Source organism: Tauraco erythrolophus, chromosome 7, assembly GCF_009769465.1.
Source record: "Tauraco erythrolophus isolate bTauEry1 chromosome 7, bTauEry1.pri, whole genome shotgun sequence".
NCBI classification, from domain to species: Eukaryota; Metazoa; Chordata; class Aves; order Musophagiformes; family Musophagidae; genus Tauraco; species Tauraco erythrolophus.
The window spans coordinates 62342264-62359763 of NC_141471.1; the positions used below are offsets into that span (position 1 = coordinate 62342264).

The 17500-nt window shown below is 43.0% G+C and overlaps 1 protein-coding gene across 1 annotated transcript; it reads left to right on the forward strand.

Moving 5' to 3' along the window:
- Positions 1–10516: 10516 nt before the first annotated feature.
- On the forward strand, positions 10517–16945 carry LOC104371479 (putative G protein-coupled receptor 141). The gene is made up of 2 exons (XM_086615007.1): positions 10517–10552; positions 15998–16945. The coding sequence occupies exon 2, from the start codon at positions 16001–16003 to the stop codon at positions 16943–16945; it is 945 nt and encodes a 314-aa protein (XP_086471133.1). The 5' UTR covers positions 10517–10552; positions 15998–16000.
- Positions 16946–17500: the final 555 nt, after the last annotated feature.

Consider the following 17500-nt stretch of genomic DNA (forward strand, 5'->3'; position numbering starts at 1 on the left):
CTGCTGCTCTGCAGGTGGTGAGCCAAACGTAGACTCATCCTTCTAAGATAACCACTGCAAAAATCACACAGTATTTGAAAGGGATGCTGAGGGCAGTAGGAAGGGTGATGGCTATTTTGGCTTGCTTTGTGGCATGATTATATGCCATAGGGTTGCACTTCATTTTTGTGTGCAAAGGAACCGGCCTTTCAAGTTCATTGTCAGAAGCTACTAGAGTCTGGGGAGATTCTGCTCGCCGTTTTGCAACTGAAAAAACTAGTAATACCAATAACTGGATAAAATAGTTGGAGTCCTGTTACTGTCAGGTATAGATTCATACAATGATGACATTTTCATGACATCTACCTGATCTTCACAAAGTATCTGAATTCCTTTCAAAGCTAGATCCAATAACCTGACTGTATTAACAAGCTGTCCCAGGTTGTTTCTTACCACATCTTCTCCTTAAATGTAGAAACTTCTGCAGCACTAAATTTAATTTTGGTAAGGTGTTATGATTTTTTAAAATAAATGTGCTGTTATGAATTTCTGTAAGAGGTAAGAGAGGCGATAGCTTGGGTAGAGAGATTGCACCAAATATGCAGCTTTGCAGTGGTTCTTAGCTCATGGTTCTGTCGTGGGTTAGGCCAATCCGGCAACTAAACCCCACGCAGCTCTCCCACCCCAGTAAAATGGAGAGGAGAAAAATGTAATAAAAGAGCTGAGGATCGAGACAGGAACAGAGCAGCACCCACCAACCACGGTCCCGGGCAAAAGAGGCTGTTTTCTTAAAGCAAAACTATTTATTAACAGCTACCTAGAAAGAGAAAAAGGCACACAAAAACGGTTACTTGAGAGGATAACAAGAAAACAAGGCCAGGTCTTAAAATCAACACCACTCCTCCCTCCCCTTTGCCTTCTCTTCCCGGCTCTACCTCCTCCCCCCAGCGGCGCAGGGGGCAGGGAATGGGGGAGCGCAGGTCAGCTCATTCCATGTTGTTACTGCCGCTTCCCTTAAAGGAGAAGCAGTCCTTACACCATTGTCCCGTGCTCCAGTGGATCCCCTACTCACGGCGAAAGCGTGAATCCTGCCCGCTGGGGGGCAAATCCTTACCCCATCGGATTTGCCCAAGTGCGGGCTTTACCAGTCCTGGACCTTTAAGGAGCTGTAGCCACTCGCTCTGGCGTGGGCCATCACACAGACTTTAAATGCGCTCCGGCGTGGGTCGGCATATCGACCTTAAATGCGTCTCCGTACAGACTGAGATGCGTAAATGCGCCTCGCCCTGTGCCCAGGAGTCACAACAGTCTCAGGCTCAGGCATCTCTTTTAACAAAGCACCTCCCCATCGGCGGGGGGCATCCCACGGACTCTAGATGCACCGTGCTCAGGCTCTGGCATCTCTTCTCGACGTGGGTCCTCCACGGGCTGCGAGTGGGTCTCTGCTTGCTCCACCGAGGACTGGTTACAAGGGGCCGCTCGCAAGGGGGACTCAGCCGCAGCACATGTTGTTCTGTCCCATCTTCACTGACCTGTGTGATCTGTGTGGCCGTTTCTCTTAGATCTCAGTCCTTTCTGGGTGAACTCGGCCCGGTGGGTGCCCCGGGAGTGGGGCTCTCCCCGAGTTCCCCAAGCGGCTCCACTACCGCCATTCTTGACAGGGCAGGCACCGGCCCGGCTGGGAGCCGGGAGCGGGGGCGGTGCCCCTCTCCCTTCTCCTTGCTCCTGGGAAAAGGCACACACCTTTCCGGTTCCTTTGTCCGACGTAAATAGGACAATTTGCAGAGGCGTCGATTGGCTCAAGCCCCGAGGGGGATGGGAGTCCGGTCTGATGGGCAGCTTCTGCCACCCGGACCTCCCCCCCCACTTCAAACCATGACAGGTTCGTAGCCCCAGAGCCATTCCAGAGAGGGACCATCTCAATCACTTTATTCTTATCTTAAAGAGTCTCTGGGAAGTGCAGATGCTCGTCATGATCTTCATTCTGAAACTGGGCATAGCCGCATAGTTGCAGCCTTCCAGTGCTTAAAGGGGGCCTACAGGAAAGCTGGAGAGGGGCTTTTTACAAGGGCGTGTAGTGATAGGACTCGGGGCAATGGCTTTAAACTGAAAGAGGGCAGATCTAGATTGGATATAAGAACAAAATTTTTCACTCTGTGGGTGGTGAGGCACTGGAACAGGTTGCCCAGAGAAGCTGTGGCTGCCCCATCCCTGGAAGTGTTCAGGGCCAGGTTGGATGAGGCTTTGAGCAACCTGGTGTAGTGGAGGGTGTCCCTGCCCATGGCAGGGGGGTTGAAACTAGATAATCTTTGAGGTCCCTTGCAACCCTAACCATTCTATGATTCTATGAAAAATGAGGCTAGAGCTGTAGAAGATATTGAAGAGAAGAAATGGGATCCTGATCTTGTGTAGGAAGGCGGTGTTGAGGTAGAGGACCCTCTTGTAGCACGGGCTGCTACGCATGCACACTGCAGCCGTCTGTATCAGCTGGACCTCCCTAAACTTCATGTCCCATGTGCAGCTACTGTTCAGCCTCGGTGTGACACAGGTGTGATGAACAGAGATCAGATCATCGTTGACTCTGCCTTTGAGGCAGTCACGGCTGGTGCGAGGTTTTACGTCTGAAGTTACATCACAAGGTGACAAATATATCGGTGTGGATAAGCAGGGGTGGCTTTACGTAGGCGTGCCCAGTTTGATCTCTTCCAACCTTGTGTCTGAGAAGCTGAGGCAGCAGGCAGCCCTTGGCTCAGTGGTGGGAACGCTTGCCTTCCTGCTGCATCCTGGCAGAAGCAAGTGGTTGAGATGTGTCGTTTCTGCTGCAGGAGATGGCATGAAGCCGCCCAGCTCGAGCTGTGCGTTTCTCACAGCTTGCCTCTTTTCATTCACTGACCTCCTACAGGGAAGGATAAACAGACGAAGCAGGTTTTGGAAGAAAAGAAGAAGGTATTTGGATTCACAATCAGGGTTATTTTGAGCAGAAGGTGTTAGTGGTATAGTTGGCATCATTTGAAGGAAATTTTGAGACCACTAGCTGTCTAATGATGAAGAGATTGATGTAAAGATGGTTTATTTAGGAGAAAAGTACTTGTCATCCTACAAAGACGGTTGCAATGGGTTTATTTGCTATTCCATGATGAAACAATTTGCTCAGTGGAGGAGGAGAGCGCCATCGACATCATCCACCTTGATTTCAGCAAGGCATTTGACATGGCCGTCTTAATAACCTATTGACAATCTGGCAAGATACTAACTGAACAGGTGAACCACAAGATAAGTGGAGAACTGGCTAAGATGCTGAACTGAAAGGGTGGTGGCTAACGGCTCAAAGTTGAACCAACGGCTAGTAACAGGCAGAGTTCCTTGGGGGTCAATACTGGGCCTGATACTATTCAATAGCTTTAAAAAACCTGAGGGGACAGGAGTGAATGCAGATCGCAACAAATTGGGAGAAGAGAAAAGCTAAAAGGAAGAGCCACCAAAAAGACTGCAACAGGCTGGAAGGTTGGGCCAACAAGAACTGCTTGAAGTTTAATGAAGATAATTGCTAAATCCTGCACCTGGGACAGACTAATCCCATGCAGCAATGGGATCTAATTCTTAACATTACCGATTTCAACAGGAAAGCTATTTTGGGGATATATTTTCTGTGAAGATTTATTCGATTTAGTGCTTAATGTACTAACTTGAAAACCACAAGCAATGGGGTTAAAGAGGCACGTTGCTATGGTTGGTCTAATGAATCCTGTTGAGAAGCTAAAGGCCATGCCACTGCCCTTCTGTGGCTGTTTCGCTTTGGGATCAGAGCTCATATCTCCACAGGGTATCTCCTACACCACGCACTGTTGTACCAACTCATGTTGGTGCTATTTTGGGCTTCTCTCCACGACAGTGCACTGACTCCAGGTGGATTTTACTTTTTTTTTTTTTTTCTCTGTACATCTATCTTGTAGGGCTCCTAATATCATACAGGAATGTCCTGTCAGTCTGTACTCAACTACCAAGAGCTCATAAGAACTATAGTGAATAATGATGTAAAATATTCAATGCTTATGCTTTCTGGTGATTGGAAAGACGTACAGAACATCAAATAACTTGGACGAAATGAAAAGAAGGAAGTTAGACAAGGAAGCTAGTTGATAGTTTATTGTTTTCAATTCTATTTTTTACAGAGAGGTCTAAAGACCAACCAAGAATAGGGACTCAGTGTCATGGTGTCCTGTGCAACGCCACAGCACAGGGCACTCCAAAACCAAATAGGCAGATTTGGACTGGCAAAACAGTATTATGTCCACCAGAAGCATGGTCCAGGGTTTTCTGGGGAGTCCTGTGTCTACAAAATGGGGACAGAGGCTGAAAGAAAGCAAATTAGGAGGATGGTGGGACAAAGGGTAGGTGTGGGTACTCTTCCCACAGCCCAGAACAGCAGCCCTTACCCTAGGTGTTTCTACAGTTGCTCCTGGCTGGACTCGCTAGCTGCATCCTTAAATGTTTCAGCTGAACTTCAAATAGACAAAAGTCTTAAAAAATGCATAATGAGCTTATTCCTAACACAATTAGCTTCACACTTTGGCAAATGCACTGAAGATCTTAATACAAATGCTTGTCATTAGCTGAGAACAGAAAGCTCCAGATTGAACAGCAAAATGAACCGTTTCAGCCCAAACAATTTGATGTAGGAAAGTCTTTAGCTGTGCTGATCAGGAAAGGCTTTTGCAAATCCATGCATTTTATGAATGCAGTGCAGAACAATTCGCTCCAAGTACATTCTTCATTTCTGAAAGAGATAGGAGGAACCCTGAATTCCTGCCTGACTCACCTGTAGGAGTGAAGTCAGGTATTTCATTGTACTTATGCTGAGGTAGGAAAGCATCCTCATCATCCATCTGGCAGTACTGGTACTAAGCTTTGCTTTCAGGACTGCTTCTAGGCAGACACTCTTTGACTAACGCAGTGAGGTTTGTTCCTCTGCCAATACAGGCAACACATTTTTAGCATACTGAATTTCATAAATATCTGTATATTCAGCAGGAATGTGATCATTAGTAAAACGATTTTTTTCCATGTATCTGATGATTCAGTTTGTATTACCTCTGCAGTCAGAAACCCAATGAAATAAACAATCCGAGAATAAAACAGTGTTAGCAATTGTGGTAAACATTTTGAGGGCAAGTAGCAATAGACTTGTGCTGTAATCGTTTTAAAAAATATATTCTTCCTTCCAACATGCTGCCTGCCTCAGCAGGCAATTAGTGAGAGGCTGGTAGGGAGTTCAAACAAATTTTAGGATGAGCACTGCCTTTTCAGGTGAAGGGAAGGGCTTTTTCTTCTCTGAAAGGCGTATATGCATATAGGATTGGCAGGGTACTGCATAAACGATTTAATTCTCTGCAGCCTAATGTCATCCTTATGGCAGGAGTAATGCATCTGCTTGTCAATCAGCTCCCCCCTCCAATTTTTTTTATCCTAGTGAGAACAAGCCTCGATAACGAGGGAATAGCTGTGTTGGATTCCTGATGAAAAGCATGTCTCCTGAAAAGCCTACTGGCATACGACGGATGTGAACTAGTAAAACCCTGCGGAACAAGATAATATTAAAGTTCGTGACAGACCGCTGGAAATGTGCAGTCATTAAAAATAAGTAAGACACCTTCTCAAGATGTCCATTGAGGCTGGAGTCTGCACAGATATATTTTGTATGTGGTTCTGATTGCTCCTTCCGTCCTCAGTGACAAACACTGAGGCCAGCAGAAAACAGAAGTAGATATGGGGAAAGTTTGGCAAATTATTAGTGTTGGAACTATCGGTTGTTTTCTAGATTTGTGATCCCTCCCACACACACTATTAAAGAAGTACTGCAGATTTTGATCTGGATTTCAGTTTTGTTTTGTTTGCAGTACTGCTCTGTTGAAAGATCTGGATTGTGGTAAGGGCTGAATAGAAATTTCAGGTGGCTTTATTGATATGCTGTACTTCAACATGGAACGAGGTGCAATTTTGGGGCTTCCAAAGGAGGGAAAGATAGTGAGATAGACTGAAAGGGAAACAAACTTTCTCCACACCTGCCAGGTAATTTTAAACAAATTTCTTTTGAGTAATAATGCCTAGGGATAGTAACTTGCAAAGTGGGTGTTTCTTCCATCTGAATTAGGAAAGGGAACTAGGAGGAGGCCACCAGATGTATAAACACTTTTCAGAGGAGTCTGAATTTATCTCTCTGCTGTGCAAAGATGTGTGAAATGAAGAACTGCAAGTCACGTTTTCCTCCCTATACTTTTCAAAATGTTCTTTCATCTGTGTCACAGGCAGTATTTCTTGCTCATAGGATGCCTTGCACCGCCTGGGTGACAGTCACAAATCATAACTGCTTCAGAACCCAGATAGAGACATTTTAAGAAACCTATTATCTACAAAATGTTTTCAGCTGTTATTAATACCAAACAGTTTTCCTTTTGTAAATAATTAGTATCTTTCTATTCAGATGCTTGAAATAGTAAGGCACATTAGAAACACAAGTCAAAAATGTAATTTTGTTGGTAGCAGCTAAAAGTTACTCACTCTACATACCGCCTTTCATATTAGCATATTCATATTAGCAGCTGATTTTTTACTGAAGGATAAATTGCAATTAACCTGTCACAATTACAGCCTAATAACTGATCCAGCCAGTCTTACACACTAGAACCAGGCCCATAGCTGGCACTGGGAGGGACTCTGAGCAGATCTGGGCTTTTGCTACAAGATGTAGCAGCTGATGATCTCCCTGTATCTCATCCTTTTACCTAGGAAGCAGACACTACCCTTGCTTGAGGACACTGCTCTGACCCATCCTAAGAAAAGGCCTGAGGAACAGGTGATCAACGCTTGGTGTTGGTCAGCCCACAGGTATGTCTACTAAAACCATCTCTTTCACAGTCAAACATACACAGCAAGATGGGATTTTCCCAAGTTTAGGAGAAGATAGATTATATCAGATCAGTTGTCAAGAATCTGAACCTTGTTTAATCTGGTCAGCCCCCTGATATCTCTACTGCAGCATTTTGTAAGGCTGTTTCCGAGGAATCTGTCTTCATGACATAGTTGCAATAGGCTGCTTTATATTCAGGCACAAATCAAAGGGAAAATCAAAAAAAGCAATGCCTTCATCTGCTGTCCCACCAGACTCAGTCAGTGGCATCATTGATGAAATCAGAACTGGACAGTATTAAAATTATACACTAGAGAAGAGCATCAAGCTCATGGCTTACTGCAAGACTCATATACAACTACAGGACAATGCCTTGGCTGGTATAAACAGGCTTATATTTATTAATAAAAAATTAAGTTTATGGGATAGATCCAAATACATACAAGGAACAAAGGCTAGAAACCAGCATTGAAGTAGCATTTCAATAATTCAAGTCCCAATTCTTTCATGAATGTAATGGGGAACATGGTCTAGCTCTTCAAGCGTAAAAGAAAACGATGTAATTAAGGAATACTTTGCTACTTCTAGCAGAGTTTTCTGGCTGGCAGAAGTCTCATCAACTGTCCAGCAAAGCTGATTTATTCAGGTAACTGTCCCTCACACCTTGGGGAATATTTCAAAGTTCACCCTTAACAACTGCAGGTTTAGAGACCCTACTAGGGGCCTGATTCTCTGCTACCAACATCAGCTTGGTGTTATCAGGAGTGTCACTTCAGCTTTACCCTCAATTAACTAAAAGAGTCAGGTTACCCACTGTTGCTCACCAGCTGCAGCTCCACAGCAAGTTGCTGCATCTTCTACAGCCACAAGGAAATGACCCACTTTTTGTAGGAAGGTCCTAAACCTTAATTAATTACATAATTACAAATTCACACCAGCTGGATGCATATCCATAACCCACAATGAGTTTAAGGTGTTCAGGTGGATCTTATGTTTTTGCTTTCTGCCACCTACATAAATGAAGGAAAGAAGTAGTTTTCCAGAAGACTCAACCACCACACCTGCATGCTTCCTACCACCCTGCATGGTCTGCTTCTGAATTAGCACTCCAAATCCTTGAGTCCTAGCACAATAGATGTAGAAAAACAAAATACCTGGGTTGCTATGGTTATACTGTGTACATCTCCAAGTTTGGAACAGATGAAAAATCACTAATAGCATGTATTATGCCTGAGCATGAAGGACACGGTTCTCTTTTCTCAAGGACCTTTCATGCAATCCAGAGTAAAGGAGCCTTGATGCTACTCAGATCTCAGGACAAGTAGTCCTTGAAAATCAGGCCAGACTCTCAACTATTATTAAACATCCTTGGCCCATGAAACTATTGTTACAGTGCAAATGCAAACTAGGTGAAGGTCTGATCCAGGTGATACCATGGTACACACATTGCACAACGTGCAAACTCACTATCATACTTCTACTTTTTGGGTTATTGCTAAGACCCTCAGCAACTACTCAAAACTTACAAAATACGTGCATTTCTAGCACCGTGTTTAAATTCACATCACATCACCTGAGGTGTGATGCTCTAAAATAATCACATTCTGCCACCAGCTCAGTACATTACTGGTGAAAACCTAAACATACCAGTCTGGAATCTATTCTTTGAATGACAGTATGAGAAAGATACTCTGGAGATAATACATGCTGTTGCTAAATCTTGGGCAAAATTGCGTCAATTTAGCAAGGAAAATGAACTGCAATCATGTGTATTAAGCTTTCTATACCTATCTAGAGCTTGACACTAACTACAGCTTAGAGACAAACAAAGATAATAAGGATGTCTGTGCCAGACCACAGTCTGGTGTTTCAATATTTCGTTTAATTCTGAGTCAGTGTAAGGATTGAAAATTTGCAGAATGCAAACATACGGAAAGAAGTCAACCTGGAAAGCCCCATTTGTGATGATTGCTTGGGAAAACATGATTGTTGTTTACCAACAATATTATATAACTTTCATGTAACTATTATATGTATCAACAACATTATACATATTAAAAAACAGTATGTATTAACTTATATGTATGAATAATATTATATGAGTTTAAAAAACACCCCACACATTTAGATGCTACCTGAAGGCCTTTAAGAGATCTTGGCTTTCTTCCCACTATAAATTGGAATGTATTTATTCTAGAACGAGACCTACAAGAAGCCAAGACAACGTGACTAACTTGAGAAGGTACAGGACTTGATTTAAGAATATCTTAGCTTTTTTTTTTTTTCTATGATTCTATGATTTTTATCTGTCTTTGTCACTGAGCTTTCAGCTTTTCAGCTGTAGCATAGGGAGGATCATATATAGGCCTTTTACCAGAGCTTAAAGATCAGCTGAAGAAATGTAATAGGTAAGAGCTAAGCATTTTGATGATCAATTTTTAATATTATCTGAACAGTTCTTCAGCTGCTAGCCACTTTTTAAATTGCAAAATGCCAAAAGGCAGTCTCCAGCACATGCCAGCCTGTTGTGAAGCACCACAGAATAGCACGTCCCTTGTGTTTTTTTAACCAAATGTGAAGCAACAGGATGAAGTCAGTTAAAATGTTCTTGTGCAAGATCATCTGTAAATGTCGAATGTCAATGCCGTTGCTTTCAAAACTTTATACTCAAATAGAACTGTGTATTCTGACAGAAATGAGTTGGGCCTGCAAGAGGGCAAAACTGATCTTGCACAGGCTCCTCACAGTGACTCAGTCCTGCACTAAGACATCTTTTACCACACACACCACACAGCAACCATCACCGCTGATGCGCCTTCAATGTTGACATGGCTAACGTCTTTTTAACGAAAACTCCTCGTTTCATTCTGCTGGCACCTTACGGGTGTAGCGATGGCACCAAGTCCCAAGAGATCCAAATGGTGAGCTACGATCTTGGCAGAAAGCAGGGCTGAGACATGGTGCTGGGCTTTAGGGTGAGCTTCACTTCATCCCTTACACTTTGATGCCTGTACTTTGCCCATATCCAAACCCACACTTAACCAGTTAAAATATTTCGCTCCTGTCCTACCCTGTTTTCTCAAAATACTCTTTCAAATGATCCTCTTCATTCTGGGGAATAACCTTTCCAAACAAGCATCTGTGGGATCTGTGGGGCTTACATCTGTGTGCAGACTTGACCATTTTAGGCAGTAGAAGAATGCAAGTGGTCAGAAGTGGGAGGCTCTGAAGACAAAGAAAGGCAAAGAAATAGCTGCAAATTAGAAAATAGCTGCAAAGAAATAGCTAAGACAAAGAAATAGCTTTCTAAGGCAAAGAAATAGCTGCAAATTAGGGGATCCTGTGTTAAATTCACCAATGATCTGTTCTAACAGGACATCAGATGACTGGTAGGGGATAGTAACATACAAGCCAAAGGGGCATTTCTTCTCCCCATGAACTCCTCACTGGGAATGCAACTAAAAATCTTCCCGAGGTTCTGTGCTTATGGACATCCCTGCCCTCACATAGCTGAGCCTCATGGTTGTTGCTTCGTCATAGGCTCAAGGAAGGAAGTAAGGCAACGACTCTTTAAAATATCAGGTGTTTTGCTTTTTGTCCTTAGACCTTACACAAAATGAAGAGTGAAGTAAACAACACTTGAAGAGTGGAGATAAACTCTAATCTGTAAGTATATACAAAATGAATAACAGCCTTGGTTGGCAATGCTTGTAAAACTATGTTTGCAACTTTAGAAAGAAGAAGTATCCAATTGTCTACTTGTTTTATTTTGAACACATTGTAAAGCTTTTCTGCACAACTGTTTTCATCATGGTTGTTTGTAATTTCCTAGTACAGGAAAACATTGCTTCATCATTTTTCATATTGCTATTGTGTAGTTCTACACTGCCTCCTAAAAGTGGGAGGCAATTCATTTTGTCTTTATCCATCTTTGTGTGTGTGATGTCCTCCAATCTCTGTAAAGACCAGAAGATAAGTTTGTTCTCTCTGATAAGATACAACTAAGACGGTAAATCATTATTTTTAGGAAGGTTCCATGGTTTCCATTTTTGTGTAAAAACAGCAAAAATCTCAAACAAAAGAGAACTAACTCAACATGTTTTCCATTCCATTTATTCTTCAGTAGAGTGGATTTAAACTAAAAGGTATCAGTATAATGATGACACACCCTGCAAGACACCAATCAATGAGCTAGTGAATGAGTTAGAGGAATCACTAAAAATTGTTTGAAAAAAGTCAATATCTAAATGTAAACACACATTTGATATTTCACTTTTTTTTTTTTTTAGTTTGCAATGTTTTCCTTAAGCAGACATTTATACTTCAAGCTTTAGGTGTGTGGTTATTTTGAAATGAAGCGAATTCTGCAATTATTCTAGTGGCGTAGCCTACATTACCATAACACAGCATGAAATTAGAGCAAATCGAAAAGCAATTACAATGCTCTCAACAGAAAGCATCTCTGAGACTAAATTACGATGTTTGTGAAACAAATGCACATTTTAAACAGACTTTGGTTAAATAATACTTGTATTTTGCACTGCCTCCAACCTAGTCTAGTTCAATGCAGAAGTGTCAGATCTGGTAAACGTTCATTTTTCCATTCTATTAAATCTGTCAAAAATAGAAATATTTCATTTGAAGCGAACTTTTTTCCCCTGCAAATTCAAATGAAACTTCTCAGTTGGGTGCATACAGACTGCAAACACTTCTTCTGCAGAACCCAACTGTCAGAACACACGAAAATCTGTGTGAAGCCTTCCAGTCCCTAAGCAGACGTACACAGGGATAAATTTTGCAAACATTTGTTATGTAGAGAGTAGAACTCACTGTTTGGCAGAAACTGTAAGATTGTCATCGGTTTTGACAAATGAGCTTTTTTGGGTTTTTTAATAAGTTGATATAATGCTGATGTAACATAATGGTGACTGATGAACCTGGTGGGGAAAATAGAAAGCAAGGAAGGGAACAAGGCAGTGACAGGCTGATCTGGATTGCTAAGGCACGTGCAACATGCATCTCACCACTGCCAAATGCAAAGTTGTTCATCTAAGAACCAAACAGGAGCACGTTGCTGATGGAGGAAGTTCAGTGAGGATTCACAAGTATGGCGGACTGAAAGAGGGGAGATTTAGATTAGATATAAGGAAGAAATTTTTCACAATGAGGGTGGTGAGGCACTGGAACAGGTTGCCCAGAGAAGTTGTGGATGCCCCATCCCTGGAAGTGTTCAAGGCCAGGTTGGATGAGACTTTGAGCAACCTGATGTAGTGGAGGGTGTCCCTGCCCATGGCAGGGGGGTTGGAACTAGGTGATCTTTAAGGTCCCTTCTAACCCAAATCATTCTATGTTTCTATGAAGAGAAAATAAGTGTCTTGTGTCTCTTATCTCTACTTATCTTCAAGTACCTATAGGGAAAGCCAAAATTTGACAAAGGGTTTTTAAATCTGAAGGCAAAGCAGGAAGCACATACTATGCCTAGAAGCTGAGGTTGTACAAATTCTGTCTAGAAATATGATTCATCTATTCTTTTTTCTTGAACAGTAGGATAATTAACAGTAAGATAAAAGAGAAGCAAGTTTCTGAAAGTTGGAATGAATATTCTTTTACCGTGAAAATTTTGACAGACCAAACCATTTTTGTACATGACGTGCTCTGGCCTGAAGAGAGCAGTTCAGGGAAGTCCCATGGACTTTGCTGTGCAGAAAGTCACAGGAAATGAATGTAATGGCCTTACCCACACCGATAACTGATGAATCTCAAATGCACAAGAGTCTTTTTGCTGATTATATTTCTGAAAGAGCCCAGCATTTGGCCTCTTGGCAATCTACCTCCTTTGTTAAACTAATACAGCCATTTTGGGAATTGACCCCAAGCTCTTGGCACCAGTGGATCTCTCTTTGACTGCTATGGCATTCAAATGAAGTGGTTGCCCATCATTGCCTCGTGGCTTCTCACAGCACATGTCCGGCAGAAGTTTAGCCAAGTGATGAGAGGCTTAACGCAGAGGAAGACTAAACCTTCCTCCAAAACTTGAGCAATATCACTGAACTGGCAGTAGCTAGAGGGGGTAGGAAGGCATGGAAACAAGAATACCTCCTTGAGGAGAAACTCTCTGCCTTGGGACTCGGGATGGGGTAAGTCCTCTCTGAGCTGCTTCTGTTCTTACGGGTGTCAAGAGCTAACATTAGTGAGCATGAAGGGAAGCCACTCAGGTGAGGCAGAGCTGCAAAGTACCATTCTGAAGTAGCTCCTTGGTGTTTCAGACATTGTTTGGGGCCAGGAGGTGTGTGGGGAGGAGGGAAGAAGAGATGAGACTGAACTGTAACTCTGTGGTACAGCCACTGTGAAAAACACAAGACAGTTAAAAATCCTAGTTTTAAGTGAGCTAGATTCAGCCCTGAAGCAATGCTGTTGCAGCTGGAAAGAGCTTACATCAACTGATGTTGGCAAGGGACTAAACAGCATGGAGGAAGACCATTTCTTAGACAGCTTGATACCACTTTCAGTGGTCTCTTCTGTTGTTCCTCCTCTTCTGTGAGATATTTTCCAGCTCTTGGAGACTTCTATAGCTCACGTTTCCAGTTAGGTTCAGTGTATAGTCTATGTTACATTATTAATTATTCTCTTATAAGACCTTACATTCACTCTTATTCCATGTGCTTCCTGTTAAATTCAGGCCAAAAGGCTCGTTTGTTGTATTTCAGGTCAGTAGGTTATAGCTATGTGGATTGTTAGCCCGATAGGAAACCTCATTTCACCAGAAAGCAGCATTTCCTCTGTGAAACGTACCCTGTGTCATGCTATACTCTGTATTTTTCACACAGTGATATTTCAGTGGGATGCACGGAGTAGTGGGGAGCTGATAATCTCATATCACAGCTGCCGGTAGCTTTTTTTTTTCCCCCAAAAGATTAATAAAAATGAGTTTTCCTGCAGAATCTTACACTGAAGGGATTTAGCGATGACCGACAAGTTCTGCAGAAGCCTGCGTTGCTTATTTGCAGACAGAAATAGGTCTTCAGCTGTCCCCTTAATAGGACCATCTGAGGAAAATGCCAAGTTATCTGACTTCTGCTTATCTGTTCCTTACTGGCTTTGATTTGCGTTCAGCGCCGGGCTCCGGAGGGTGGCTGCGATGGCTCCTTCCTCTCCAAGCACAGCCTCGCTGCTGGGGCTGCTCACATCACCCTGTTTCCAGCGGGTTGCCTTTAGGGCCACGGCACTTTAAAAACTTTAAATATGCATTTTAGATTAAAACAGTGTGCTAATGCCACTTTTGAGAGCCAAATTTTTGAACTCAACAACTTGGAGAAGCTGGTGAAGAGCTATTGCTAACCCCTTCTGCCTGCCACGGTTGTGAGGCTGAAACGCAACGTCTCAGAAACCAGAACAGAACTGGAAGGAACTTGCATGGTTTGCAGTGTGCCAATCAGCGGTGCCTTTGAGAAAAAGCTCTTTCATTTCGCAACCCATTTTACCTCTCACAATGCACTGGAATTAGTTGTACACCTAACTCCGAAATGCAGTTTCAAACGGAAAAGGTCGGTATGTGCCAACAACCAGCACATCGGTTTGAGGTATGGCATTTATGTTTGTGTTGATTACAATAAAATATCTGGAGACTTAGATGTGTTGGGATAGCTAGAGAATAATAGACTTTTCAATGTAGAAAGAGAGCTGGATTACTATAGGGGCAAATGTTTAGAAATATTGCTAAGAAACAAGAAAAAATATCTGAGAGTTATCACAGGTATTCATTCCCCACTGCGAGCAAAACCAGTTTATAAAACTGTTATAGGTACTTCCTCTTTTCCACAAAACAGAAAACTGCTAAATAATTTTTTTTCCCTCCCAAATTCTGTATGTGCTACCTAGAAACGAGAATAACCTGAAACACCAGTCATATACAGAGATCCAGGAACTACAGTGTGAAGTTAACAACATTGCAGTATTAAAAAAAAAGATTGCAAAAACTCATTCAAGAGGCAAAAAACCCCTCTTGTGTGGTGGGATTCACTGGTGAAATGGATGACATACCAGAGTCAGTTTTAAATCATAGCTGGGGCAGTAGTATATATAACTGGGATAGTACAGAGCCCAGCACCATTCAGTTTTCCCCACTTCTCCATGACTGTAGTGTGGACATTCTTTCCATACCTTTCATAGATGCAAACATGCTTCGGGATAACACTCCACCTCAAGTCTTCCCCTCCCACACGAGCTTGTTAAGACTTCAAAATCCTACCAGAAGTTCCACTTAGAATTATAAGAATTATAATCTCTCTTCAAAAGAGGAATATATTAAAAATGCATAGCATACTTATTAACCTTGCTATTAATTTTCGTCTAGTCTCAGCTCAGGCCAGCCAGGCATATTTGCTCTAACCTAGGATGTCCTTTCCCAACATTTGCTAACAGCCCATTTTGTAACACCCAGTTACCACATATTAGCTGTGAAATGGCCCTGAGCACGAGGACAGCCCTGCCCACCCTACTTGGTCTGGCAGGATCTGAGCAGGATCTCCATGGACCTGGGTATCCATGGTGTTTAATCCCTTACTCAGATAAACTGCCTATGGAGGAGAAGGATTCGACTGTAATGTGTGCAAAACTCAGCCCTGGGTAACAAAATTTGTAGCTTTGGTAGAGCAACATATGGTTATTATCTGGCGGTGGGAAGGGCAGATTTGTGTTGCAAGTAAGCAAACCAAGGAGCAGAATTCGAACAGTATCTCTGATCTTCACTGCAAAAGCATGCGGATGCTCAGAAAAAAAGAACTAGTAACACAAAGAGCTCAAAACCACCACGATCATGTCATTTCTCTAAGGATCTCTTCTTCCCACATGCTGCTCACTTGTGCTTTTTTTTAAGGGAATGGCTAGTAACATCTTAAGGACTAGAGCAGCTTCTCTGCCCAACATTCTCAGCCATTTTTCTCTAGGCCGGAGGACATTTTGATAAAACTACTTGTTACAGCTTGTGCCAGCTGTGAAATTCCAGGATTATCCCTCAAGCAAGATCCAGGTGGAAAGCTCTGCTGGCTTTTCAGGTAAGCCCTCTCATTCCTGCCTTATCTTAGTCTTTATGTATTCTTCTTTCAATTCTAGAAAATGTACAAGGAAGATTTTAGGAAGATGATTGAAGACAACAGGACCAGCAGTGACTCACTCACAGCCTTCACTCACACCAACACCACGAGCACCATACTGATTACTGTCTACTCAGTTGCCTTTGCTGGAGGTGGGATCGGGTCCCTCGCAATGTCATTTGTGTTGGTCAAGATGAACACTCTGTCCGTGACCACTACAGCCATTATTAACCTGGTCGTTGTGCACAGCCTCCTCCTCTTCACGGTGCCCTTCCGCCTGCACTACTACGTCAACAAGCAGTGGGTATTCAAGATGCCGTTTTGCAAAGTGGTGAGTGCAATGGTGCACATCCACATGTACCTGACCTTCCTGTTCTACGTGATCACACTGGTGATCCGGTGGCTCATCTTCTTTCAATGGAAGGACAAGGTGGAGTTTTACCGGAAGCTGCACGCCATTGCGGCAAGTGCTGCCGTGTGGGTCTTTGTCATGGTCTTTGTGGTGCCAGTCTTGTACTTTGAGTATGGACGTTCGGGCTCATACAACGATACAACGTGCTTTAAGTTCCATGAAGAACTACAGCAGGACAGCGTGAAAGCCCTAAACTACACCATAATTGCAGCTGTCGCCGGCACTACTTGTGTCTTCTTGGGCCTGCAGATGTTCATCCTGGTAAAAGTGACGAGAAAGTTTTCCACCTCCCTCTGGTCACACCAAGAGTTCTGGGCCCAGGTGAAAAACTTGATTTTCATCTGCGTCATCATAATTTGCTTCCTTCCCTATCACCTCTTCAGGGCCTACTACATACAGCACGTGAGCGACTTTGGCCAGTTGGAAAGCTATAATGAAGTTTTTTTGAGTCTGACTGCCCTCAGCTGCCTGGACCTGCTGTCGTTCGTGCTGAGTGGAAGCCGACTCTTCAAGCAGAAGGTGGGCATGCTCCGTGGCAGGTTGCCTTGCTGCTAGCATCGACCTCCTGCAAGTCAGGAGGAAGCAGTCCTGGAAACAGCACGACACACGGCTCCGCACACCTACTCCTCAAAAGAACAGGGTGAGCCACCTCCAATGTCTCCGCTGGCAAACTGGAAGGTCACCTCTGGGATTTACTCGTGGTGCTACCTAGTGAGTTGCGGATGCACCTGGATCAGAAGAAGAAAAGGGCATGGGCTCTTCTGCCTTACTGGTTTTGCATCGAGGTTTGTGAAGCCAAAGGCACTAGGAGGAAAGTCAAGAGAATTTGCGAAGTATGTAGAAACACAAATAGAAAAGCAGTCTTTTATGGAATAAGGTATAGATTTTTTAAAATGTAAAGTTCCACATCATTTTCCACATACATTTCTTATTTATTCCCCACAAGCTCTCAGAAGATATCAGGGAAGCCGTTGTTCCTCCTGAGTAGGTCTGTTCCTTCACTGTAAAGACAAGTGTAACTTTCTAAGCAACTTGAACAATTAAACCAACTCTTTAAAAACCAACCAGCAACAAATAGTTATTTCTTAAAATATTTTCTCAGAACCACCT